At 51.2% G+C, this 27,255-nt stretch overlaps 1 protein-coding gene across 4 annotated transcripts in view; it reads right to left on the reverse strand.

Annotated features, from left to right (window-relative positions):
* The window catches only part of CEP128 (centrosomal protein 128), a 331,982-nt gene that overhangs the window by 214,910 nt on the left and 89,817 nt on the right, over positions 1-27,255 (reverse strand). For all 4 annotated transcript variants that reach the window (XM_073638150.1, XM_073638151.1, XM_073638149.1 and 1 more), the window contains 2 exons: positions 18,063-18,218; positions 14,099-14,158 (listed from right to left, as the gene is read on the reverse strand). In XM_073638150.1, coding sequence (XP_073494251.1) covers positions 14,099-14,158; positions 18,063-18,218 — 216 coding nt within the window. The remainder of the gene's footprint in view (positions 1-14,098; positions 14,159-18,062; positions 18,219-27,255) is intronic.

A 27,255-nucleotide genomic window follows, 5' to 3' on the forward strand; every position in this document is an offset into this window, starting at 1 on the left:
GCTGCACTCACTATTCTGCTGGTGCAGTCACTGTGTACATACATTACATTACTGATCCTGAGTTACATCCTGTATTATACCCCAGAGCAGCACTCACTATTCTGCTGGTGCAGTCACTGTGTACATACATTACATTACTGATCCTGAGTTATATCCTGTATTATACCCCAGAGCTGCACTCACTATTCTGCTGGTGCAGTCACTATGTACATACATTACATTACTGATCCTGAGTTACATCCTGTATTATACTCCAGAGCTGCACTCACTATTCTGCTGGTGCAGTCACTGTGTACATACATTACATTACTGATCCTGAGTTACCTCCTGTATTATACCCCAGAGCTAAACTCACTATTCTGCTGGTGCAGTCAATGTGTACATACATTACAATACTGATCCTGAGTTACATCCTGTATTATACCCCAGAACAGCACTCACTATTCTGCTGGTGCAGTCACTGTGTACATACATTACATTACTGATCCTGAGTTATATCCTGTATTATACCCCAGAGGTGCACTCACTATTCTGCTGGTGCAGTCACTGTGTACATACATTACATTACTGATCCTAAGTTACCTCCTGTATTATACTCCAGAGCTGCACTCACTATTCTGCTGGTGCAGTCACTGTGTACATACATTACGTTACTGATCCTGAGTTACATCCTGTATTATACTCCAGAGCTGCACTCACTATTCTGCTGGTGCAGTCACTGTGTACATACATTACATTACTGATCCTGAGTTATATCCTGTATTATACTCCAGAGCTGCACTCACTATTCTGCTGGTGCAGTCACTGTGTACATACATTACATTACTGATCCTGAGTTACATCCTGTATTATACTCCAGAGCAGCACTCACTATTCTGCTGGTGCAGTCACTGTGTACATACATTACATTACTGGTCCTGAGTTATATCCTGTATTATACTCCAGAGCTGCACTCACTATTCTGCTGGTGCAGTCACTGTGTACATACATTACATTACTGATCCTGAGTAACCTCCTGTATTATACTCCAGAGCTGCACTCACTATTCTGCTGGTAGAGACACTGTGTACATACATTACATTACTGATCCTGAGTTACATCCTGTATTATACTCCAGAGCTGCACTCACTATTCTGCTGGTGCAGTCACTGTGTACATACATTACATTACTAATCCTGAGTTACATCCTGTATTATACTCCAGAGCTGCATTCACTATTCTGCTGGTGCAGTCACTGTGTACATACATTACATTACTGATCCTGAGTTACATCCTGTATTATACTCCAGAGCTGCACTCACTATTCTGCTGGTGCAGTCACTGTGTACATACATTACATTACTGATCCTGAGTTACATCCTGTATTATACCCCAGAGCAGCACTCACTATTCTGCTGGTGCAGTCACTGTGTACATACATTACATTACTGATCCTGAGTTATATCCTGTATTATACCCCAGAGCTGCACTCACTATTCTGCTGGTGCAGTCACTATGTACATACATTACATTACTGATCCTGAGTTACATCCTGTATTATACCCCAGAGCTGCACTCACTATTCTGCTGGTGCAGTCACTGTGTACATACATTACATTACTGATCCTGAGTTCCATCCTGTATTATACTCCAGAGCAGCACTCACTATTTTGCTGGTGCAGTCACTGTGTACATACATTACATTACTGATCCTGAGTTACATCCTGTATTATACTCCAGAGCCGCACTCACTATTCTACTGGTGTAGTCACTGTGTACATACATTACATTACTGATCCTGAGTTACATCCTGTATTATACTCCAGAGCTGCACTCACTATTCTGCTGGTGCAGTCACTGTGTACATACATTACATTACTGATCCTGAGTTACATCCTGTATTATACTCCAGAGCTGCACTCACTATTCTGCTGGTGCAGTCACTGTGTACATACATTACATTACTGATCCTGAGTTACATCCTGTATTATACTCCAGAGCAGCACTCACTATTCTGCTGGTGCAGTCACTATGTACATACATTACATTACTAACATTACTGATCCTGAGTTACATCCTGTATTATACTCCAGAGCTGCACTCACTATTCTGCTGGTGCAGTCACTGTGTACATACATTACATTACTGATCCTGAGTTACATCCTGTATTATACTCCAGAGCAGCACTCACTATTCTGCTGGTGCAGTCACTGTGTACATACATTACATTACTGATCCTGAGTTACATCCTGTATTATACCCCAGAGCTGCACTCACTATTCTGCTGGTGCAGTCACTGTGTACATACATTACATTACTGATCCTGAGTTACATCCTGTATTATACTCCAGAGCAGCACTCACTATTCTGCTGGTGCAGTCACTGTGTACATACATTACATTACTGATCCTGAGTTATATCCTGTATTATACCCCAGAGCTGCACTCACTATTCTGCTGGTGCAGTCACTGTGTACATACATTACATTACTGATCCTGAGTTACATCCTGTATTATACTCCAGAGCAGCACTCACTATTCTGCTGGTGCAGTCACTGTGTACATACATTACATTACTGATCCTGAGTTATATCCTGTATTATACCCCAGAGCTGCACTCACTATTCTGCTGGTGCAGTCACTGTGTACATACATTACATTACTGATCCTAAGTTACCTCCTGTATTATACTCCAGAGCTGCACTCACTATTCTGCTGGTGCAGTCACTGTGTACATACATTACATTACTGATCCTGAGTTACATCCTGTATTATACTCCAGAGCTGCACTCACTATTCTGCTGGTGCAGTCACTGTGTACATACATTACATTACTGATCCTGAGTTACATCCTGTATTATACTCCAGAGCTGCACTCACTATTCTGCTGGTGCAGTCACTGTGTACATACATTACATTACTGATCCTGAGTTACCTCCTGTATTATACTCCAGAGTTGCACTCACTATTCTGCTGGTGCAGTCACTGTGTACATACATTACATTACTGATCCTGAGTTACATCCTGTATTATACTCCAGAGCAGCACTCACTATTCTGCTGGTGCAGTCACTGTGTACATACATTACATTACTGATCCTGAGTTATAACCTGTATTATACTCCAGAGCTGCACTCACTATTCTGCTGGTGCAGTCACTGTGTACATACATTATATTACTGATCCTGAGTAACCTCCTGTATTATACTCCAGAGCTGCACTCACTTTTCTGCTGGTAGAGTCACTGTGTACATACATTACATTACTGATCCTGAGTTACATCCTGTATTATACTCCAGAGCTGCACTCACTATTCTGCTGGTGCAGTCACTGTGTACATACATTACATTACTGATCCTGAGTTACCTCCAGCATTATACTCCAGAGCTGCACTCACTATTCTGCAGGTGCAGTCACTGTGTACATACATTACATTACTGACCCTGAGTTAAATCCTGTATTATACTACAGAGCTGCACTCACTATTCTGCTGGTGCAGTCACTGTGTACATACATTACATTACTGATCCTGAGTTACATCCTGTATTATACTCCAGAGCTGCACTCACTATTCTGCAGGTGCAGTCACTGTGTACATACATTACATTACTGATCCTGAGTTACATCCTGTATTATACTCCAGAGCTGCACTCTCTATTCTGCTGGTGCAGTCACTGTGTACATACATTACATTACTGATCCTGAGTTACATCCTGTATTATACTCCAGAGCTGCACTCACTATTCTGCAGGTGCAGTCACTGTGTACATACATTACATTACTGATCCTGAGTTACATCCTGTATTATACTCCAGAGCTGCACTCACTATTCTGCTGGTGCAGTCACTGTGTACATACATTACATTACTGATCCTGAGTTACCTCCTGTATTATACTCCAGAGCTGCACTCACTATTCTGCTGGTGCAGTCACTGTGTACATACATTACATTACTGATCCTGAGTTACATCCTGTATTATACTCCAGAGCTGCACTCACTATTCTGCTGGTGCAGTCACTGTGTACATACATTACATTACTGATCCTGAGTTACATCCTGTATTATACTCCAGAGCCGCACTCACTATTCTACTGGTGTAGTCACTGTGTACATACATTACATTACTGATCATGAGTTACATCCTGTATTATACTCCAGAGCTGCACTCACTATTCTGCTGGTGCAGTCACTGTGTACATACATTATTGATCCTGAGTTACATCGTGTATTATACTCCAGAGCTGCACTCACTATTCTGCTGGTGCAGTCACTGTGTACATACATTACATTACTGACCCGGAGTTAAATCCTGTATTATACTCCAGAGATGCACTCACTATTCTGCTGGTACAGTCACTGTGTACATACATTACATTACTGATCCTGAGTTACATCCTGTATTACACTCCAGAGCCGCACTCACTATTCTACTGGTGTAGTCACTGTGTACATACATTACATTACTGACCCTGAGTTAAATCCTGTATTATACTCCAGAGCTGCACTCACTATTCTGCTGGTGCAGTCATTGTGTACATACATTACATTACTGATCCTGAGTTACATCCTGTATTATACTCCAGAGCTGCACTCACTATTCTGCTGGTGCAGTCACTGTGTACATACATTACATTACTGATCCTGAGTTACATCCTGTATTATACTCCAGAGCAGCACTCACTATTCTGCTGGTGCAGTCACTGTGTACATACATTACATTACTGATCCTGAGTTATAACCTGTATTATACTCCAGAGCTGCACTCACTATTCTGCTGGTGCAGTCACTGTGTACATACATTATATTACTGATCCTGAGTAACCTCCTGTATTATACTCCAGAGCTGCACTCACTATTCTGCTGGTAGAGTCACTGTGTACATACATTACATTACTGATCCTGAGTTACATCCTGTATTATACTCCAGAGCTGCACTCACTATTCTGCTGGTGCAGTCACTGTGTACATACATTACATTACTGATCCTGAGTTACCTCCAGCATTATACTCCAGAGCTGCACTCACTATTCTGCAGGTGCAGTCACTGTGTACATACATTACATTACTGACCCTGAGTTAAATCCTGTATTATACTACAGAGCTGCACTCACTATTCTGCTGGTGCAGTCACTGTGTACATACATTACATTACTGATCCTGAGTTACATCCTGTATTATACTCCAGAGCTGCACTCACTATTCTGCAGGTGCAGTCACTGTGTACATACATTACATTACTGATCCTGAGTTACATCCTGTATTATACTCCAGAGCTGCACTCTCTATTCTGCTGGTGCAGTCACTGTGTACATACATTACATTACTGACCCGGAGTTAAATCCTGTATTATACTCCAGAGATGCACTCACTATTCTGCTGGTGCAGTCACTGTGTACATACATTACATTACTGATCCTGAGTTACATCCTGTATTATACTCCAGAGCTGCACTCACTATTCTGCAGGTGCAGTCACTGTGTACATACATTACATTACTGATCCTGAGTTACATCCTGTATTATACTCCAGAGCTGCACTCTCTATTCTGCTGGTGCAGTCACTGTGTACATACATTACATTACTGATCCTGAGTTACATCCTGTATTATACTCCAGAGCTGCACTCACTATTCTGCTGGTGCAGTCACTGTGTACATACATTACATTACTGATCCTGAGTTACATCCTGTATTATACTCCAGAGCTGCACTCACTATTCTGCTGGTGCAGTCACTGTGTACATACATTACATTACTGATCCTGAGTTACATCCTGTATTATACTCCAGAGCTGCACTCACTATTCTGCAGGTGCAGTCACTGTGTACATACATTACATTACTGATCCTGAGTTACATCCTGTATTATACTTCAGAGCTGCACTCTCTATTCTGCTGGTACAGTCACTGTGTACATACATTACATTACTGATCCTGAGTTACATCCTGTATTATACTCCAGAGCTGCACTCACTATTCTGCTGGTGCAGTCACTGTGTATATACATTACATTACTGATCCTGAGTTACATCCTGTATTATACTCCAGAGCTGCACTCACTATTCTGCTGGTGCAGTCACTGTGTACATACATTACATTACTGATCCTGAGTTACATCCTGTATTATACTCCAGAGCTGCACTAACTATTCTGCTGGTGCAGTCACTGTGTACATACATTACATTACTGATCCTGAGTTACATCCTGTATTATACTCCAGAGCTGCACTCACTATTCTGCTGGTGCAGTCACTGTGTACATACATTACATTACTGATCCTGAGTTACATCCTGTATTATACTCCAGAGCTGCACTCACTATTCTGCAGGTGCAGTCACTGTGTACATACATTACATTACTGATCCTGAGTTACATCCTGTATTATACTCCAGAGCTACACTCACTATTCTGCAGGTGCAGTCACCGTGTACATACATTACATTACTGATCTTGAGTTACATCCTGTATTATACTCCAGAGCTGCACTCACTATTCTGCAGGTGCAGTCACTGTGTACATACATTACATTACTGATCTTGAGTTACATCCTGTATTATACTCCAGAGCTGCACTCACTATTCTGCTGGAGCAGTCACTGTGTACATACATTACATTACTGATCCTGACTTACATCTTGTATTATACTCCAGAGCTGCACTCACTATTCTGCTGGTGCAGTCACTGTGTACATACATTACATTACTGATCCTGAGTTACATCCTGTATTATACTCCAGAGCTGCACTCACTATTCTGCTGGTGCAGTCACTGTGTACATACATTACATTACTGATCCTGAGTTACATCCTGTATTATACTCCAGAGCTGCACTCCCTATTCTGCTGGTGCAGTCACTGTGTACATACATTGCATTACTGATTCTGAGTTACATCCTGTATTATACTCCAGAGCTGCACTCACTATTCTGCTGGTGCAGTCACTGTGTACATACATTACATTACTGATCCTGAGTTACATCCTGTATTATACTCCAGAGCTGCACTCACTATTCTGCTGGTGCAGTCACTGTGTACATACATTACATTACTGATCCTGAGTTACCTCCTGTATTATACTCCAGAGCTGCACTCACTATTCTGCTGGTGCAGTCAATGTGTACATACATTACATTACATTACTGATCCGGGGTTACCTCCTGTATTATACTCCAGAGCTGCACTCACTATTCTGCTGGTGCAGTCACTGTGTACATACATTACATTACTGATCCTGAGTTACATCCTGTATTATACTCCAGAGCTGCACTCACTATTCTGCTGGTGCAGTCACTGTGTACATACATTACATTACTAACATTACTGATCCTGAGTTACATCCTGTATTATACTCCAGAGCTGCACTCACTATTCTGCTGGTGCAGTCACTGTGTACATACATTACATTACTGATCCTGAGTTACATCCTGTATTATACTCCAGAGCTGCACTCACTATTCTGCTGGTGCAGTCACTGTGTACATACATTACATTACTGATGCTGAGTTACATCCTGTATTATACTCCAGAGCTGCACTCACTATTCTGCTGGTGCAGACATTGTGTACATACATTACATTACTGATCCTGAGTTACATCCTGTATTATACTCCAGAGCTGCAATCACTATTCTACTGGTGGAGTCACTGTGTACATACATTACATTACAGATCCTGAGTCACATTCTGTATTATACTCCAGAGCTGCACTCACTATTCTGCTGGTGCAGTCACTGTGTACATACATTACATTACTGATCCTGAGTTACATCCTGTATTATACTCCAGAGCTGCACTCACTATTCTGCTGGTGCAGTCACTGTGTACATACATTACATTACTGATCCTGAGTTACATCCTGTATTATACTCCAGAGCAGCACTCACTATTCTGCTGGTGCAGTCATTGTGTACACACATTACATTACTGATCCTGACTTACATCCTGTATTATACTCCAGAGCTGCACTCACAATTCTGCTGGTGCAGTCACTGTGTACATACATTACATTACTGATCCTGAGTTATCTCCTGTATTATACTCCAGAGCTGCACTCACTATTCTGCTGGTGCATTCGCAGTGTACATACAGTACATTACTGATCCTGAGTTACATCCTGTATTATACTCCAGAGCTGCACTCACTATTCTGCTGGTGCAGTCACTGTGTACATACATTACATTACTGATCCTGAGTTACATCCTGTATTATACTCCAGAGCTGCACTCACTATTCTACTGGTGCAGTCATTGTGTACATACATTACATTACTGATCCTGAGTTACCTCCTGTATTATACTCCAGAGCTGCACTCACTATTCTGCTGGTGCAGTCACTGTGTACATACATTACATTACTGATCCTGAGTTACCTCCTGTATTATACTCCAGAGCTGCACTCACTATTCTGCTGGTGCAGTCACTGTGTACATACATTTCATTACTGATCCTGAGTTACCTCCTGTATTATACTCCAGAGCTGCACTCACTATTCTGCTGGTGCAGACACTGTGTACATACATTACATTACTGATCCTGAGTTACATCCTGTATTATACTCCAGAGCTGCACTCTCTATTCTGCTGGTGCAGTCACTGTGTACATACATTACATTACTGACCCGGAGTTAAATCCTGTATTATACTCCAGAGATGCACTCACTATTCTGCTGGTGCAGTCACTGTGTACATACATTACATTACTGATCCTGAGTTACATCCTGTATTATACTCCAGAGCTGCACTCACTATTCTGCTGGTGCAGTCACTGTGTACATACATTACATTACTGATCCTGAGTTACATCCTGTATTATACTCCAGAGCTGCACTCACTATTCTGCTGGTGCAGTCACTGTGTACATACATTACATTACTGATCCTGAGTTACATCCTGTATTATACTCCAGAGCAGCACTCACTATTCTGCTGGTGCAGTCACTGTGTACATACATTACATTACTGATCCTGAGTTACATCCTGTATTATACTCCAGAGTTGCACTCACTATTCTGCTGGTGCAGTCACTGTGTACATACATTACATTACTGATCCTGAGTTACATCCTGTATTATACTCCAGAGCAGCACTCACTATTCTGCTGGTGCAGTCACTGTGTACATACATTACATTACTGATCCTGAGTTATAACCTGTATTATACTCCAGAGCTGCACTCACTATTCTGCTGGTGCAGTCACTGTGTACATACATTATATTACTGATCCTGAGTAACCTCCTGTATTATACTCCAGAGCTGCACTCACTATTCTGCTGGTAGAGTCACTGTGTACATACATTACATTACTGATCCTGAGTTACATCCTGTATTATACTCCAGAGCTGCACTCACTATTCTGCTGGTGCAGTCACTGTGTACATACATTACATTACTGATCCTGAGTTACCTCCAGCATTATACTCCAGAGCTGCACTCACTATTCTGCAGGTGCAGTCACTGTGTACATACATTACATTACTGACCCTGAGTTAAATCCTGTATTATACTACAGAGCTGCACTCACTATTCTGCTGGTGCAGTCACTGTGTACATACATTACATTACTGATCCTGAGTTACATCCTGTATTATACTCCAGAGCTGCACTCACTATTCTGCAGGTGCAGTCACTGTGTACATACATTACATTACTGATCCTGAGTTACATCCTGTATTATACTCCAGAGCTGCACTCTCTATTCTGCTGGTGCAGTCACTGTGTACATACATTACATTACTGACCCGGAGTTAAATCCTGTATTATACTCCAGAGCTGCACTCACTATTCTGCTGGTGCAGTCACTGTGTACATACATTACATTACTGATCCTGAGTTACATCCTGTATTACACTCCAGAGCCGCACTCACTATTCTACTGGTGTAGTCACTGTGTACATACATTACATTACTGATCCTGAGTTACATCCTGTATTACACTCCAGAGCCGCACTCACTATTCTACTGGTGTAGTCACTGTGTACATACATTACATTACTGACCCTGAGTTAAATCCTGTATTATACTCCAGAGCTGCACTCACTATTCTGCTGGTGCAGTCATTGTGTACATACATTACATTACTGATCCTGAGTTACATCCTGTATTATACTCCAGAGCTGCACTCACTATTCTGCTGGTGCAGTCACTGTGTACATACATTACATTACTGATCCTGAGTTACATCCTGTATTATACTCCAGAGCTACACTCACTATTCTGCAGGTGCAGTCACCGTGTACATACATTACATTACTGATCTTGAGTTACATCCTGTATTATACTCCAGAGCTGCACTCACTATTCTGCAGGTGCAGTCACTGTGTACATACATTACATTACTGATCCTGACTTACATCTTGTATTATACTCCAGAGCTGCACTCACTATTCTGCTGGTGCAGTCACTGTGTACATACATTACATTACTGATCCTGAGTTACATCCTGTATTATACTCCAGAGCTGCACTCACTATTCTGCTGGTGCAGTCACTGTGTACATACATTACATTACTGATCCTGAGTTACATCCTGTATTATACTCCAGAGCTGCACTCCCTATTCTGCTGGTGCAGTCACTGTGTACATACATTGCATTACTGATTCTGAGTTACATCCTGTATTATACTCCAGAGCTGCACTCACTATTCTGCTGGTGCAGTCACTGTGTACATACATTACATTACTGATCCTGAGTTACATCCTGTATTATACTCCAGAGCTGCACTCACTATTCTGCTGGTGCAGTCACTGTGTACATACATTACATTACTGATCCGGAGTTACCTCCTGTATTATACTCCAGAGCTGCACTCACTATTCTGCTGGTGCAGTCAATGTGTACATACATTACATTACATTACTGATCCGGGGTTACCTCCTGTATTATACTCCAGAGCTGCACTCACTATTCTGCTGGTGCAGTCACTGTGTACATACATTACATTACTGATCCTGAGTTACATCCTGTATTATACTCCAGAGCTGCACTCACTATTCTGCTGGTGCAGTCACTGTGTACATACATTACATTACTAACATTACTGATCCTGAGTTACATCCTGTATTATACTCCAGAGCTGCACTCACTATTCTGCTGGTGCAGTCACTGTGTACATACATTACATTACTGATCCTGAGTTACATCCTGTATTATACTCCAGAGCTGCACTCACTATTCTGCTGGTGCAGTCACTGTGTACATACATTACATTACTGATGCTGAGTTACATCCTGTATTATACTCCAGAGCTGCACTCACTATTCTGCTGGTGCAGACATTGTGTACATACATTACATTACTGATCCTGAGTTACATCCTGTATTATACTCCAGAGCTGCAATCACTATTCTACTGGTGGAGTCACTGTGTACATACATTACATTACAGATCCTGAGTCACATTCTGTATTATACTCCAGAGCTGCACTCACTATTCTGCTGGTGCAGTCACTGTGTACATACATTACATTACTGATCCTGAGTTACATCCTGTATTATACTCCAGAGCTGCACTCACTATTCTGCTGGTGCAGTCACTGTGTACATACATTACATTACTGATCCTGACTTACATCCTGTATTATACTCCAGAGCAGCACTCACTATTCTGCTGGTGCAGTCATTGTGTACACACATTACATTACTGATCCTGACTTACATCCTGTATTATACTCCAGAGCTGCACTCACAATTCTGCTGGTGCAGTCACTGTGTACATACATTACATTACTGATCCTGAGTTATCTCCTGTATTATACTCCAGAGCTGCACTCACTATTCTGCTGGTGCATTCGCAGTGTACATACAGTACATTACTGATCCTGAGTTACATCCTGTATTATACTCCAGAGCTGCACTCACTATTCTGCTGGTGCAGTCACTGTGTACATACATTACATTACTGATCCTGAGTTACATCCTGTATTATACTCCAGAGCTGCACTCACTATTCTACTGGTGCAGTCATTGTGTACATACATTACATTACTGATCCTGAGTTACCTCCTGTATTATACTCCAGAGCTGCACTCACTATTCTGCTGGTGCAGTCACTGTGTACATACATTACATTACTGATCCTGAGTTACATCCTGTATTATACTCCAGAGCTGCATTCACTATTCTGCTGGAGCAGTCACTGTGTACATACATTACATTACTGATCCGGAGTCACATTCTGTATTATACTCCAGAGCTGCACTCACTATTCTGCTGGTGCAGTCACTGTGTACATACATTACATTACTGATCCGGAGTCAAATTCTGTATTATACTCCAGAGCTGCACTCACTATTCTGCTGGTGCAGTCACTGTGTACATACATTACATTACTGATCCTGAGTTACCTCCTGTATTATACTCCAGAGCTGCACTCACTATTCTGCTGGTGCAGTCACTGTGTACATACATTTCATTACTGATCCTGAGTTACCTCCTGTATTATACTCCAGAGCTGCACTCACTATTCTGCTGGTGCAGACACTGTGTACATACATTACATTACTGATCCTGAGTTACATCCTGTATTATACTCCAGAGCTGCACTCACTATTCTGCTGGTGCAGTCACAGTGTACATACAGTACATTACTGATCCTGAGTTATATCCTGTATTATACTCCAGAGCTGCACTCACTATTCTGCTGGTGCAGTCACTTTGTACATACATTACATTACTGATCCTGAGTTACATCCTGTATTATACTCCAGAGCTGCACTCACTATTCTGCTGGTGCAGTCATTGTGTACATACATTACATTACAGATCCTGAGTCACATTCTGTATTATACTCCAGAGCTGCACTCACTATTCTGCTGGTGCAGTCACTGTGTACATACATTACATTACTGATCCTGAGTTACATCCTGTATTATACTCCAGAGCAGCACTCACTATTCTGCTGGTGCAGTCATTGTGTACATACATTACATTACTGATCCTGAGTTATCTCCTGTATTATACTCCAGAGCTGCACTCACTATTCTGCTGGTGCATTCACAGTGTACATACAGTACATTACTGATCCTGAGTTATATCCTGTATTATACTCCAGAGCTGAACTCACTATTCTGCTGGTGCAGTCACTGTGTACATACATTACATTACTGATCCCGAGTTACATCCTGTATTATACTCCAGAGCAGCACTCACTATTCTGCTGGTGCAGTCACTGTGTGCATACATTACATTACTGATCCTGAGTTACATCCTGTATTATACTCCAGAGCTGCAATCATTATTCTGCTGGTGCAGTCACTGTGTACATAAATTACATATAGGGGGGCCTATATGTGTGTACCAGGAGGAGAGGTAGGGGGGCTTATATATGTGTACCAGGAGGAGAGGTCGGGGGCTTATATGTGTGTACCAGGAGGAGAGGTCAGGGGGCTTATATGTGTATACCAGGAGGAGAGGTCAGGGGGCTTATACGTGTATACCAGGAGGAGAGGTCAGGGGGCTTATATGTGTGTACCAGGAGGGGAGGTCAAGGGCTTATATGTACCAGGAGGGGAGGTCGGGGGGCTTATATGTGTGTACCAGGAGGGGAGGTCGGGGGCTTATATGTGTGTACCAGGAGGGGAGGTCGGGGGCTTATATGTACCAGGAGGGGAGGTCAAGGGCTTATATGTACCAGGAGGGGAGGTCAAGGGCTTATATGTACCAGGAGGGGAGGTCAAGGGCTTATATGTACCAGGAGGGGAGGTCAAGGGCTTATATGTACCAGGAGGGGAGGTCGGGGGCTTATATGTACCAGGAGGGGTTGAGGGTCTGATGTCTAGGCGGAGGGGTGTGTGTGTGTCAGGGTGGGCTGCAGTCCTCATCAGATCACTTCTGGGTGTCTTGCAGGGAGCAGCTTTGGCCGGGGCGATGTGTGAACAGTGCAGTATGAGCGTGTACAGTATGTCCTGGGTACAGAACAATCATGGCTTGTACAATGCGATAAATCATAGATATAGGAATATGGAGGGGCCGTGCTGGTGGGATCCCGTCCAGCTGCTGCAGTCTGTGTGGCCGGCCCTGCGCACAGCTGCTCGCTCCAGCAGATGCGTCTCTGAGCCGGGAAGTTTCTCCATCACATCCAGAGAGACTTTACTAGAAGACGTTGCTGCAGGTCTTCACACGCACAGCCTCACCTTAGTCTCTGCGAGCCAGTAGTGGGGGTCTTCCCTCAGGTGGGCAGCGCTGGACACCGGCTGGAAGAGAGGACGCAGTGTTAGCACTCAGCAGCCCTCTGTGTCGGCACTGTGCACACACTGGCCGCTGACCGTTCACGCAGCATTATGTGAGTGCCCTATGCATTATATTATGGCCGGGCCGTACATAACAAGCAGATTTTACCGTTCACCTTTCCTGTCCCCCCTATTTCCTCATAGACTGTAGAAGTCGGACCCTCGCTCCTCCTTTAACTGGTGATCTGTGTGATACCCTGTGAGGTCTTTATTGTTTGTACAGGTCTGCGCTTATTGTACAGCACTGCCGACTATGTCAGCGCTATGGAAATATCAGTATTATTATTGTTAGTGAGTAAGGAAGGTAGGGGTGCAGGGGTAGAGACCCCCGGTACAGACAGGGGCGCTGATCATTGCACAATTACTAATTACTGCACGTCCTGGATGGGACATGGCGCTCCTCTGAACACTTCAGGCTTCAGTCATGGTGCGGAGAAGTGGTCGGAGCTGGAATATGGTTACTGAGCAGTGGTGAGCACCATCCATCTGCCGACCAGATCCTGCAGGTGTGAATACGACCAAACACATCCAGCATCAGACCCCGCCGTGACCATGGGATCATTACGTGATGGCCACAATAGCCAGGATCACAGACCACTAAACTCTGCTCCTAACACTGACCAAGATCAGTGGCAGCAGTCCCCACAGGGGTGGACTATATGGGCTATAACACTACTCAGACAACACAGGGTGAGGGTAACACAGTGTGGCAATACTTTATGAACCACCAAACGGACAATAAACACATAGAACAGTTCCAGCAAATACCCAAGATGGTGCAACATTACACAGTCTCACCCTTCCGCTGGCCCGCCTGGGATAGAAGAGCTGCGACTTTGGAGACTTCCAGGGCCAACTATCTCAACCAGTGGCCCCCCGCTTCTGGCAGGCCCCCACAGAGGGGAGATGGCGGCAAGCTTAGGAAGCTGACAGTCCATCGAGGTACAAGGACAGGAGACCCGATGGTTCCACCCTGGCCTCTCCGAGAGTTTCCATGGGGCCAGATGACCGGCTGGTCTCAATCTGGCTTCTCCGAATGTCTCCATGGGTTCCAGGCGACCGGAGGGTCCCACCTGGCAACCTCAAACAACATATCCATGGGGCCAGGTGACTTCATCATCCCAACCTGGTCTCCACAAATGTATCCATGGGCTCTTTGATGGTCAAGGGAGCAGATCCGTATCTTTCCAGTCAGGGCCGTACCCTTAGGCTGAAATCATGTAGAATCCAAATCTGTGTCTCTTTGGATAAAGCCATGCTACCAAGCTGTTGGTCTGAAGAGTCTGATCTTTTGATTCTACTTGTAAAGTCTCTTAAAAATAGTTACAATTGTCCTTTGAAGTACACATCCACAGGTCAAGGATTAGGGAGGGTGTTATTCCACGGGGCAAAAAGCACTTGGCATAGCAACAAACATCATTGTTTCACCTGGAGTCACTGTCCTTGACCAACCGAAGAAATACACATACATTCACAAGTCAACACAAACACAGTAGTGTATTTCTCTTGGCTTAACAAATCTAGACGTCTGGCTGATTAAGATAAGAAGCTGTTTTGTCACAACTGGCAATTTTGTAAGTTTTCCCACCTACACAGAATGGAGAGGTCTGTAATATTTATCGTAGGTCACTTCACCTGTGAGAGACAGAATCTAAAAATCAGAAAATCCCATTGTATGATTGTTACATAATTAATTTGCATTTTATTGCATGAAATAAGTATTTGATACAATAGAAAAACAGAAGTTAATATTTGGTGCAGAAACCTTTGTTACAATTCCAGAGGTCAGACGTTTCCTGTAGTTCTTGACCCGGTTTGCACACACTGCAGCAGGGATTTTGGCCCCCTCCTCCATACAGATCTTCTCCAGATCTCTCAGGTTTTGGGGCTATCGCTGGGCAACATTGAGTTTCAGCTCCATCCAAAGATTTTCTATTGGGTTCAGGTCTGAAAACCGGCTAGGACACTCCAGGACCTTGAAATGCTTCTCACTGAGCCACTCCTTAGTTGCTCTGGTTATGTGTTTTTCGAGTCATTGTCATGCTGGAAGTCCCAGCCACGATTCACCGCCATTGCGCTTACTGAGTGGAAGGAGGTTGTTGGCCAAAATGTTGTGATACATGACCCCATCCATCCTCCCTTCTATATTGTGCAGTCGTCCTGTCCCCTTGGCAGAAAGGCACCCCCAAAAGTATGATGTTTCCCCCACCATGCTTCACGGTTGGGACAGTGTTCTTGGGGTTGTACTCATCCTTCTTCTTCCTCCAGTGGAGTTGACACCAAAACATTCTATTTTGGTCTCATCTGACCACATTATCTTCTCTCAGGCCTCCTCTGGATCATCCAGATAGTCATTGGTGAACTTCAAATGGGCCTGGACATGTGCTGGCGTGATCAGGGGGACCTTACGTGCCCTGCAGGATTTTAATCCATGACAGCGCAGTGTGTTACTAATGGTAATGTGTGACACTGTAGTCCTAGTTCTCTTCAGGTCAGTGACCAGGTCCTCCCATGTAGTTCTGGGTCGATTCCTGACCTTTCTCAGAATCATCCTTACTAGTGATGAGCGAGCGTGTTCTGTTAACCCTTTCGGCGAAATTGGTCGGGTGCTTGCCAAGTATTTGCGACGTGCTCAAATGTTATGTTTGAGTCACTGTGTTTGCATGATTTGCGACTGTTTGACAGCTTTAATACATGTGAGGAATGCCTAACAGGCAGGCATTCCTCACATGTATTAAAGCTGTCAAACAGTCGCAAATCATGCAAACACAGTGACTCAAACATAACATACGAGCACGCCGAAGATACTCGGCAAACACCCGAGCATGCTTGTAAATCTCGAGTGACGAGCATGCTTGCTCATTACTAATCCTTACCCCACGAGGCGAGATCCTGCATGGAGCCCCAGACCGAAGAAGATTAACAGTCATCTTGTGTTTTTTCCATTTTCTAATAATTGTGCCAACTGTTGTTGCCTTTTCACAAAGCTGCTTGCCTATTGTCTTGTAGCTCATCCAAGGCTTGTGCAGGTCTACAATTTTGTCCCTGGTGTTCTTAGACAGCTCTTTGGTCTTGGCCATGGTGGAGAGGTTGAAGTGTGATTGATTGTGTGGACAGGTGTCTTTTATACAGGTAACGAGTTCAAACAGGTGCAAATAATACAGGTAATGAGTGCAGAATAGGAGGCTTCTTAAAGGAAAACTAACAGGTCTGTGAGAGCCAGAATTCTTGCTGGTTGGTCGGTGATCAAATACTTATTTCATACAATATTTGTTGTTTTTAGATTTACAGACCTCTCCATTCTCTGTAGGGAGGAAAACTTACAGAATCAGCAGTGGATCAAATACTTATTTTCTCCACTGTATATTTATATAAAAGCAAAAGAGAAATTCTGATCTGATGTCTTCAGGGCTAAAATGGTAGCTTAAATGGGCTAGAAGGACTGGGGTCTGCACGTACAGCCGTGAGCCCATAGGATTTATTGCTTCAGTAACTTTTTAACTGACATAATATGAAAACACTTGTATAAAAGTCAGAAAGATCCCATAAAGAAAGCTGCGCCTGTGGAAGACATCAGCGAGTTTGGACAAGGAGAAATATTCCTTTCACTGACAGCAAGCAGAGGTCTGGAAACTGTGCAGCCGATCACTGGGCAGTGAGGAAGATTTCTTTAAACATCATCCCTTTAAAGGGTCTGGGTGCAATTTTGCAAGCGGCTTCTTATTGTTCCCCATAAGACATTGCGGCTCTACTGTCCATGTGACTGGGGTTCATTTCAATGCCGTGGACAGTAGGGGCGCCGTTTTGAGGGGGACCTATGGTAACATTCTGCAGGGAGGCAGGACAAGGGTTAATAATGAGGGTTTACTTGGAGCTTGTCGGTGGAGTTTCTGGCCAGGATCTGACAGGCAGCGTTGATCTCGGTCTCAATGGCACTTAAAATGGTCTCTTGCTCGGTCTCTAGAGCGTTCAGCTTGTCTCTCAGCGTGTGACTGACGTCTTCCAGTTTCTTCACTTGCTGATCCTATAAGAGAGATTCGGACATTAGAAGAGACCATCACCATCTGCTCCTCCGGCTCACACCATCGCAGGTCGGTACCAGCGGAAACCTGCATCCACCGCCCAGGACAGCTGTGAGCGCTCGTACTGCAGGGGGCAGCGTCAGGCTGGAGATAACTGAGCCGCTGTGGTCTCTATGTCATCAGCAGTGCATCGCTGTGTGTACCAGGGATATTAGCCACGATGGTACAGCTCCTGTACTGCTAAGGCCCCCGCTGTGCTCCTGTACTGCTAAGGCCCCCGCTGAGCTCCTGTACTGCTGAGGCCCCCGCTGAGCTCCTGTACTGCTAAGGCCCCCGCTGAGCTCCTGTACTGCTAAGGCCCCCGCTGAGCTCCTGTACTGCTGAGGCCCCCCGCTGAGCTCCTGTACTGCTAAGGCCCCCGCTGAGCTCCTGTACTGCTAAGGCCCCCGCTGAGCTCCTGTACTGCTAAGGCCCCCGCTGAGCTCCTGTACTGCTAAGGCCCCCGCTGAGCTCCTGCCTCTACTGCTGAGGCCCCCGCTGAGCTCCTGCCTCTACTGCTGAGGCCCCCCGCTGAGCTCCTGCCTCTACTGCTGAGGCCCCCCGCCGAGCTCCTGCCTCTACTGCTGAGGCCCCCCGCCGAGCTCCTGCCTCTACTGCTGAGGCCCCCCGCCGAGCTCCTGCCTCTACTGCTGAGGCCCCCCGCCGAGCTCCTGCCTCTACTGCTGAGGCCCCCCGCCGAGCTCCTGCCTCTACTGCTGAGGCCCCCCGCCGAGCTCCTGCCTCTACTGCTGAGGCCCCCCGCCGAGCTCCTGCCTCTACTGCTGAGGCCACCCGCCGAGCTCCTGCCTCTACTGCTGAGGCCCCCCGCCGAGCTCCTGCCTCTACTGCTGAGGCCACCCGCCGAGCTCCTGCCTCTACTGCTGAGGCCCCCCGCCGAGCTCCTGCCTCTACTGCTGAGGCCCCCCGCCGAGCTCCTGCCTCTACTGCTGAGGCCCCCCGCCGAGCTCCTGCCTCTACTGCTGAGGCCCCCCGCCGAGCTCCTGCCTCTACTGCTGAGGCCCCCCGCCGAGCTCCTGCCTCTACTGCTGAGGCCCCCCGCCGAGCTCCTGCCTCTACTGCTGAGGCCCCCCGCCGAGCTCCTGCCTCTACTGCTGAGGCCCCCCGCCGAGCTCCTGCCTCTACTGCTGAGGCCCCCCGCCGAGCTCCTGCCTCTACTGCTGAGGCCCCCCGCCGAGCTCCTGCCTCTACTGCTGAGGCCCCCCGCCGAGCTCCTGCCTCTACTGCTGAGGCCCCCCGCCGAGCTCCTGCCTCTACTGCTGAGGCCCCCCGCCGAGCTCCTGCCTCTACTGCTGAGGCCCCCCGCCGAGCTCCTGCCTCTACTGCTGAGGCCCCCCGCCGAGCTCCTGCCTCTACTGCTGAGGCCCCCCGCCGAGCTCCTGCCTCTACTGCTGAGGCCCCCCGCCGAGCTCCTGCCTCTACTGCTGAGGCCCCCCGCCGAGCTCCTGCCTCTACTGCTGAGGCCCCCCGCCGAGCTCCTGCCTCTACTGCTGAGGCCCCCCGCCGAGCTCCTGCCTCTACTGCTGAGGCCCCCCGCCGAGCTCCTGCCTCTACTGCTGAGGCCCCCCGCCGAGCTCCTGCCTCTACTGCTGAGGCCCCCCGCCGAGCTCCTGCCTCTACTGCTGAGGCCCCCCGCCGAGCTCCTGCCTCTACTGCTGAGGCCCCCCGCCGAGCTCCTGCCTCTACTGCTGAGGCCCCCCGCCGAGCTCCTGCCTCTACTGCTGAGGCCCCCCGCCGAGCTCCTGCCTCTACTGCTGAGGCCCCCCGCCGAGCTCCTGCCTCTACTGCTGAGGCCCCCCGCCGAGCTCCTGCCTCTACTGCTGAGGCCCCCCGCCGAGCTCCTGCCTCTACTGCTGAGGCCCCCCGCCGAGCTCCTGCCTCTACTGCTGAGGCCCCCCGCCGAGCTCCTGCCTCTACTGCTGAGGCCCCCCGCCGAGCTCCTGCCTCTACTGCTGAGGCCCCCCGCCGAGCTCCTGCCTCTACTGCTGAGGCCCCCCGCCGAGCTCCTGCCTCTACTGCTGAGGCCCCCCGCCGAGCTCCTGCCTCTACTGCTGAGGCCCCCCGCCGAGCTCCTGCCTCTACTGCTGAGGCCCCCCGCCGAGCTCCTGCCTCTACTGCTGAGGCCCCCCGCCGAGCTCCTGCCTCTACTGCTGAGGCCCCCCGCCGAGCTCCTGCCTCTACTGCTGAGGCCCCCCGCCGAGCTCCTGCCTCTACTGCTGAGGCCCCCCGCCGAGCTCCTGCCTCTACTGCTGAGGCCCCCCGCCGAGCTCCTGCCTCTACTGCTGAGGCCCCCCGCCGAGCTCCTGCCTCTACTGCTGAGGCCCCCCGCCGAGCTCCTGCCTCTACTGCTGAGGCCCCCCGCCGAGCTCCTGCCTCTACTGCTGAGGCCCCCCGCCGAGCTCCTGCCTCTACTGCTGAGGCCCCCCGCCGAGCTCCTGCCTCTACTGCTGAGGCCCCCCGCCGAGCTCCTGCCTCTACTGCTGAGGCCCCCCGCCGAGCTCCTGCCTCTACTGCTGAGGCCCCCCGCCGAGCTCCTGCCTCTACTGCTGAGGCCCCCCGCCGAGCTCCTGCCTCTACTGCTGAGGCCCCCCGCCGAGCTCCTGCCTCTACTGCTGAGGCCCCCCGCCGAGCTCCTGCCTCTACTGCTGAGGCCCCCCGCCGAGCTCCTGCCTCTACTGCTGAGGCCCCCCGCCGAGCTCCTGCCTCTACTGCTGAGGCCCCCCGCCGAGCTCCTGCCTCTACTGCTGAGGCCCCCCGCCGAGCTCCTGCCTCTACTGCTGAGGCCCCCCGCCGAGCTCCTGCCTCTACTGCTGAGGCCCCCGCCGAGCTCCTGCCTCTACTGCTGAGGCCCCCCGCCGAGCTCCTGCCTCTACTGCTGAGGCCCCCCGCCGAGCTCCTGCCTCTACTGCTGAGGCCCCCCGCCGAGCTCCTGCCTCTACTGCTGAGGCCCCCCGCCGAGCTCCTGCCTCTACTGCTGAGGCCCCCCGCCGAGCTCCTGCCTCTACTGCTGAGGCCCCCCGCCGAGCTCCTGCCTCTACTGCTGAGGCCCCCCGCCGAGCTCCTGCCTCTACTGCTGAGGCCCCCCGCCGAGCTCCTGCCTCTACTGCTGAGGCCCCCCGCCGAGCTCCTGCCTCTACTGCTGAGGCCCCCCGCCGAGCTCCTGCCTCTACTGCTGAGGCCCCCCGCCGAGCTCCTGCCTCTACTGCTGAGGCCCCCCGCCGAGCTCCTGCCTCTACTGCTGAGGCCCCCCGCCGAGCTCCTGCCTCTACTGCTGAGGCCCCCCGCCGAGCTCCTGCCTCTACTGCTGAGGCCCCCCGCCGAGCTCCTGCCTCTACTGCTGAGGCCCCCCGCCGAGCTCCTGCCTCTACTGCTGAGGCCCCCCGCCGAGCTCCTGCCTCTACTGCTGAGGCCCCCCGCCGAGCTCCTGCCTCTACTGCTGAGGCCCCCCGCCGAGCTCCTGCCTCTACTGCTGAGGCCCCCCGCCGAGCTCCTGCCTCTACTGCTGAGGCCCCCCGCCGAGCTCCTGCCTCTACTGCTGAGGCCCCCCGCCGAGCTCCTGCCTCTACTGCTGAGGCCCCCCGCCGAGCTCCTGCCTCTACTGCTGAGGCCCCCCGCCGAGCTCCTGCCTCTACTGCTGAGGCCCCCCGCCGAGCTCCTGCCTCTACTGCTGAGGCCCCCCGCCGAGCTCCTGCCTCTACTGCTGAGGCCCCCCGCCGAGCTCCTGCCTCTACTGCTGAGGCCCCCCGCCGAGCTCCTGCCTCTACTGCTGAGGCCCCCCGCCGAGCTCCTGCCTCTACTGCTGAGGCCCCCCGCCGAGCTCCTGCCTCTACTGCTGAGGCCCCCCGCCGAGCTCCTGCCTCTACTGCTGAGGCCCCCCGCCGAGCTCCTGCCTCTACTGCTGAGGCCCCCCGCCGAGCTCCTGCCTCTACTGCTGAGGCCCCCCGCCGAGCTCCTGCCTCTACTGCTGAGGCCCCCCGCCGAGCTCCTGCCTCTACTGCTGAGGCCCCCCGCCGAGCTCCTGCCTCTACTGCTGAGGCCCCCCGCCGAGCTCCTGCCTCTACTGCTGAGGCCCCCCGCCGAGCTCCTGCCTCTACTGCTGAGGCCCCCCGCCGAGCTCCTGCCTCTACTGCTGAGGCCCCCCGCCGAGCTCCTGCCTCTACTGCTGAGGCCCCCCGCCGAGCTCCTGCCTCTACTGCTGAGGCCCCCCGCCGAGCTCCTGCCTCTACTGCTGAGGCCCCCCGCCGAGCTCCTGCCTCTACTGCTGAGGCCCCCCGCCGAGCTCCTGCCTCTACTGCTGAGGCCCCCCGCCGAGCTCCTGCCTCTACTGCTGAGGCCCCCCGCCGAGCTCCTGCCTCTACTGCTGAGGCCCCCCGCCGAGCTCCTGCCTCTACTGCTGAGGCCCCCCGCCGAGCTCCTGCCTCTACTGCTGAGGCCCCCCGCCGAGCTCCTGCCTCTACTGCTGAGGCCCCCCGCCGAGCTCCTGCCTCTACTGCTGAGGCCCCCCGCCGAGCTCCTGCCTCTACTGCTGAGGCCCCCCGCCGAGCTCCTGCCTCTACTGCTGAGGCCCCCCGCCGAGCTCCTGCCTCTACTGCTGAGGCCCCCCGCCGAGCTCCTGCCTCTACTGCTGAGGCCCCCCGCCGAGCTCCTGCCTCTACTGCTGAGGCCCCCCGCCGAGCTCCTGCCTCTACTGCTGAGGCCCCCCGCCGAGCTCCTGCCTCTACTGCTGAGGCCCCCCGCCGAGCTCCTGCCTCTACTGCTGAGGCCCCCCGCCGAGCTCCTGCCTCTACTGCTGAGGCCCCCCGCCGAGCTCCTGCCTCTACTGCTGAGGCCCCCCGCCGAGCTCCTGCCTCTACTGCTGAGGCCCCCCGCCGAGCTCCTGCCTCTACTGCTGAGGCCCCCCGCCGAGCTCCTGCCTCTACTGCTGAGGCCCCCCGCCGAGCTCCTGCCTCTACTGCTGAGGCCCCCCGCCGAGCTCCTGCCTCTACTGCTGAGGCCCCCCGCCGAGCTCCTGCCTCTACTGCTGAGGCCCCCCGCCGAGCTCCTGCCTCTACTGCTGAGGCCCCCCGCCGAGCTCCTGCCTCTACTGCTGAGGCCCCCCGCCGAGCTCCTGCCTCTACTGCTGAGGCCCCCGCCGAGCTCCTGCCTCTACTGCTGAGGCCCCCCGCCGAGCTCCTGCCTCTACTGCTGAGGCCCCCCGCCGAGCTCCTGCCTCTACTGCTGAGGCCCCCCGCCGAGCTCCTGCCTCTACTGCTGAGGCCCCCCGCCGAGCTCCTGCCTCTACTGCTGAGGCCCCCCGCCGAGCTCCTGCCTCTACTGCTGAGGCCCCCCGCCGAGCTCCTGCCTCTACTGCTGAGGCCCCCCGCCGAGCTCCTGCCTCTACTGCTGAGGCCCCCCGCCGAGCTCCTGCCTCTACTGCTGAGGCCCCCCGCCGAGCTCCTGCCTCTACTGCTGAGGCCCCCCGCCGAGCTCCTGCCTCTACTGCTGAGGCCCCCCGCCGAGCTCCTGCCTCTACTGCTGAGGCCCCCCGCCGAGCTCCTGCCTCTACTGCTGAGGCCCCCCGCCGAGCTCCTGCCTCTACTGCTGAGGCCCCCCGCCGAGCTCCTGCCTCTACTGCTGAGGCCCCCCGCCGAGCTCCTGCCTCTACTGCTGAGGCCCCCCGCCGAGCTCCTGCCTCTACTGCTGAGGCCCCCCGCCGAGCTCCTGCCTCTACTGCTGAGGCCCCCCGCCGAGCTCCTGCCTCTACTGCTGAGGCCCCCCGCCGAGCTCCTGCCTCTACTGCTGAGGCCCCCCGCCGAGCTCCCCTGCCTCTATGCTGAGGCCCCCCGCCAAGCTCCTGCCTCTACTGCTGAGGCCCCCCGCCAAGCTCCTGCCTCTACTGCTGAGGCCACCCGCCAAGCTCCTGCCTCTACTGCTGAGGCCACCCGCCAAGCTCCTGCCTCTACTGCTGAGGCCACCCGCCAAGCTCCTGCCTCTACTGCTGAGGCCACCCGCCAAGCTCCTGCCTCTACTGCTGAGGCCACCCGCCAAGCTCCTGCCTCTACTGCTGAGGCCACCCGCCAAGCTCCTGCCTCTACTGCTGAGGCCACCCGCCAAGCTCCTGCCTCTACTGCTGAGGCCACCCGCCAAGCTCCTGCCTCTACTGCTGAGGCCACCCGCCAAGCTCCTGCCTCTACTGCTGAGGCCACCCGCCAAGCTCCTGCCTCTACTGCTGAGGCCACCCGCCAAGCTCCTGCCTCTACTGCTGAGGCCACCCGCCAAGCTCCTGCCTCTACTGCTGAGGCCACCCGCCAAGCTCCTGCCTCTACTGCTGAGGCCACCCGCCAAGCTCCTGCCTCTACTGCTGAGGCCACCCGCCAAGCTCGTGCCTCTACTGCTGAGGCCCCCGCCGAGCGCCTGCCTCTACTGCTGAGGCCCCCGCCGAGCTCCTGCCTCTACTGCTGAGGCCCCCCGCTGAGCTCCTGCCTCTACTGCTGAGGCCCCCCGCTGAGCTCCTGCCTCTACTGCTGAGGCCCCCGCTGAGCTCCTGCCTCTACTGCTGAGGCCCCCCGCTGAGCTCCTGCCTCTACTGCTGAGGCCCCCCGCTGAGCTCCTGCCTCTACTGCTGAGGCCCCCCGCTGAGCTCCTGCCTCTACTGCTGAGGCCCCCCGCTGAGCTCCTGCCTCTACTGCTGAGGCCCCCCGCTGAGCTCCTGCCTCTACTGCTGAGGCCCCCCGCTGAGCTCCTGCCTCTACTGCTGAGGCCCCCCGCTGAGCTCCTGCCTCTACTGCTGAGGCCCCCCGCTGAGCTCCTGCCTCTACTGCTGAGGCCCCCCGCTGAGCTCCTGCCTCTACTGCTGAGGCCCCCCGCTGAGCTCCTGCCTCTACTGCTGAGGCCCCCCGCTGAGCTCCTGCCTCTACTGCTGAGGCCCCCCGCTGAGCTCCTGCCTCTACTGCTGAGGCCCCCCGCTGAGCTCCTGCCTCTACTGCTGAGGCCCCCCGCTGAGCTCCTGCCTCTACTGCTGAGGCCCCCCGCTGAGCTCCTGCCTCTACTGCTGAGGCCCCCCGCTGAGCTCCTGCCTCTACTGCTGAGGCCCCCCGCCGAGCTCCTGCCTGTACTGCTGAGGCCCCTCGCTGAGCTCCTGCCTCTACTGCTGAGGCCCCCCGCCGAGCTCCTGCCTGTACTGCTGAGGCCCCCCGCTGAGCTCCTGCCTCTACTGCTGAGGCCCTCCACTATCAAGGACCGTCCTGCGTATACGGGGTGGGAATGATCACCGGGGTGTCACCGATATCTGGAAATCTCAGAACATGAAGCAATCAGCGTTCACCTCTGCAACGTCCTGCACCATCTCCAGGCAAGAGACGGCGTTATTAATGCTGAAGCGCCTCCCAGTGGTTAGTGTAATAACTGCAAAATGGCAGCTTCAACCCACAGAAGCACTAAAGGGATCAACTACAAGCCGGCACCGATACTAAGGAACGTGTACAGTCATTATGGGCGCAGAGGCGTTTATGAGCCTGGGATAAACGCTCTCGTGTATAGTTATTATGGGCGCAGAGGCGTTTATGAGCCTGGGACAAATGCTCTCGTGTACAGTTATTATGGGGACAGAGGCATTTATGGGCCTGGGACAAATGCTCTCGTGTACAGTTATTATGGGGGCAGAGGCATTTATGGGCCTGGGACAAACGCTCTCGTGTACAGTTATTATGGGGGCAGAGGCGTTTATGGGCCTGGGATAAACGCTCTTGTGTACAGTTATTATGGGGAGAGGGACATTTATGGGCCTGGGATAAACGCTCTCGTGTACAGTTATTATGGGGGCAGAGGCATTTATGGACCTGGGATAAAAGCTGTCGTGTACAGTTATTATGGGGGCAGAGGAATTTATGGGCCTGGGATAAACGCTCTCGTGCACCGTTATTATGGGGGCAGAGGCATTTATGGGCCTGGGATAAACGCGCTCGTGTACAGTTATTATGGGGACAGAGGCTTTTATGGACCTGGGATAAAAGCTCTCGTGTACAGTTATTATGGGGGCAGAGGCATTTATGGGCCTGGGATAAACGCTCTCGTGTACAGTTATTATGGGGGCAGAGGCATTTATGGGCCTGGGATAAACGCTCTCGTGTACAGTTATTATGGGGGCAGAGGCGTTTATGGGCCTGGGATAAACGCTCTTGTGTACAGTTATTATGGGGAGAGGGACATTTATGGGCCTGGGATAAACGCTCTCGTGTACAGTTATTATGGGGGCAGAGGCATTTATGGACCTGGGATAAAAGCTGTCGTGTACAGTTATTATGGGGGCAGAGGAATTTATGGGCCTGGGATAAACGCTCTCGTGCACCGTTATTATGGGGGCAGAGGCATTTATGGGCCTGGGATAAACGCTCTCGTGTACAGTTATTATGGGGACAGAGGCTTTTATGGACCTGGGATAAAAGCTCTCGTGTACAGTTATTATGGGGGCAGAGGCATTTATGGGCCTGGGATAAACGCTCTCGTGTACAGTTATTATGGGGGCAGAGGCATTTATGGGCCTGGGATAAACGCTCTCGTGTACAGTTATTATGGGGGCAGAGGCATTTATGGACCTGGGATAAACGCTCTCGTGTACAGTTATTATGGGGGCAGAGGCATTTATGGACCTGGGATAAATGCTCTTGTGTACAGTTATTATGGGGGCAGAGGCATTTATGGGCCTGGGATAAACGCTCTCGTGTACAGTTATTATGGGGACAGAGGCATTTATACACCTGGGATAAATGCTCTCGTGTACAGTTATTATGGGGGCAGAGACATTTATAGGCCTGGGATAAACGCTCTCGTGTACAGTTATTATGGGGGCAGAGGTATTTATGGGCCTGGGATAAACGCTCTCGTGTACAGTTATTATGGGGGCAGAGGCATTTATGGGCCTGGGATAAACGCTCTCGTGTACAGTTATTATGGGGACAGAGGCATTTATGGGCCTGGGATAAACGCTCTCGTGTACAGTTATTA

The sequence above is a fragment of the Phyllobates terribilis genome, unplaced genomic scaffold (genome assembly GCF_046119375.1).
Source record: "Phyllobates terribilis strain yellow unplaced genomic scaffold, ASM4611937v1 Scaffold_7__3_contigs__length_470593459, whole genome shotgun sequence".
Classification (NCBI taxonomy): Eukaryota; Metazoa; Chordata; class Amphibia; order Anura; family Dendrobatidae; genus Phyllobates; species Phyllobates terribilis.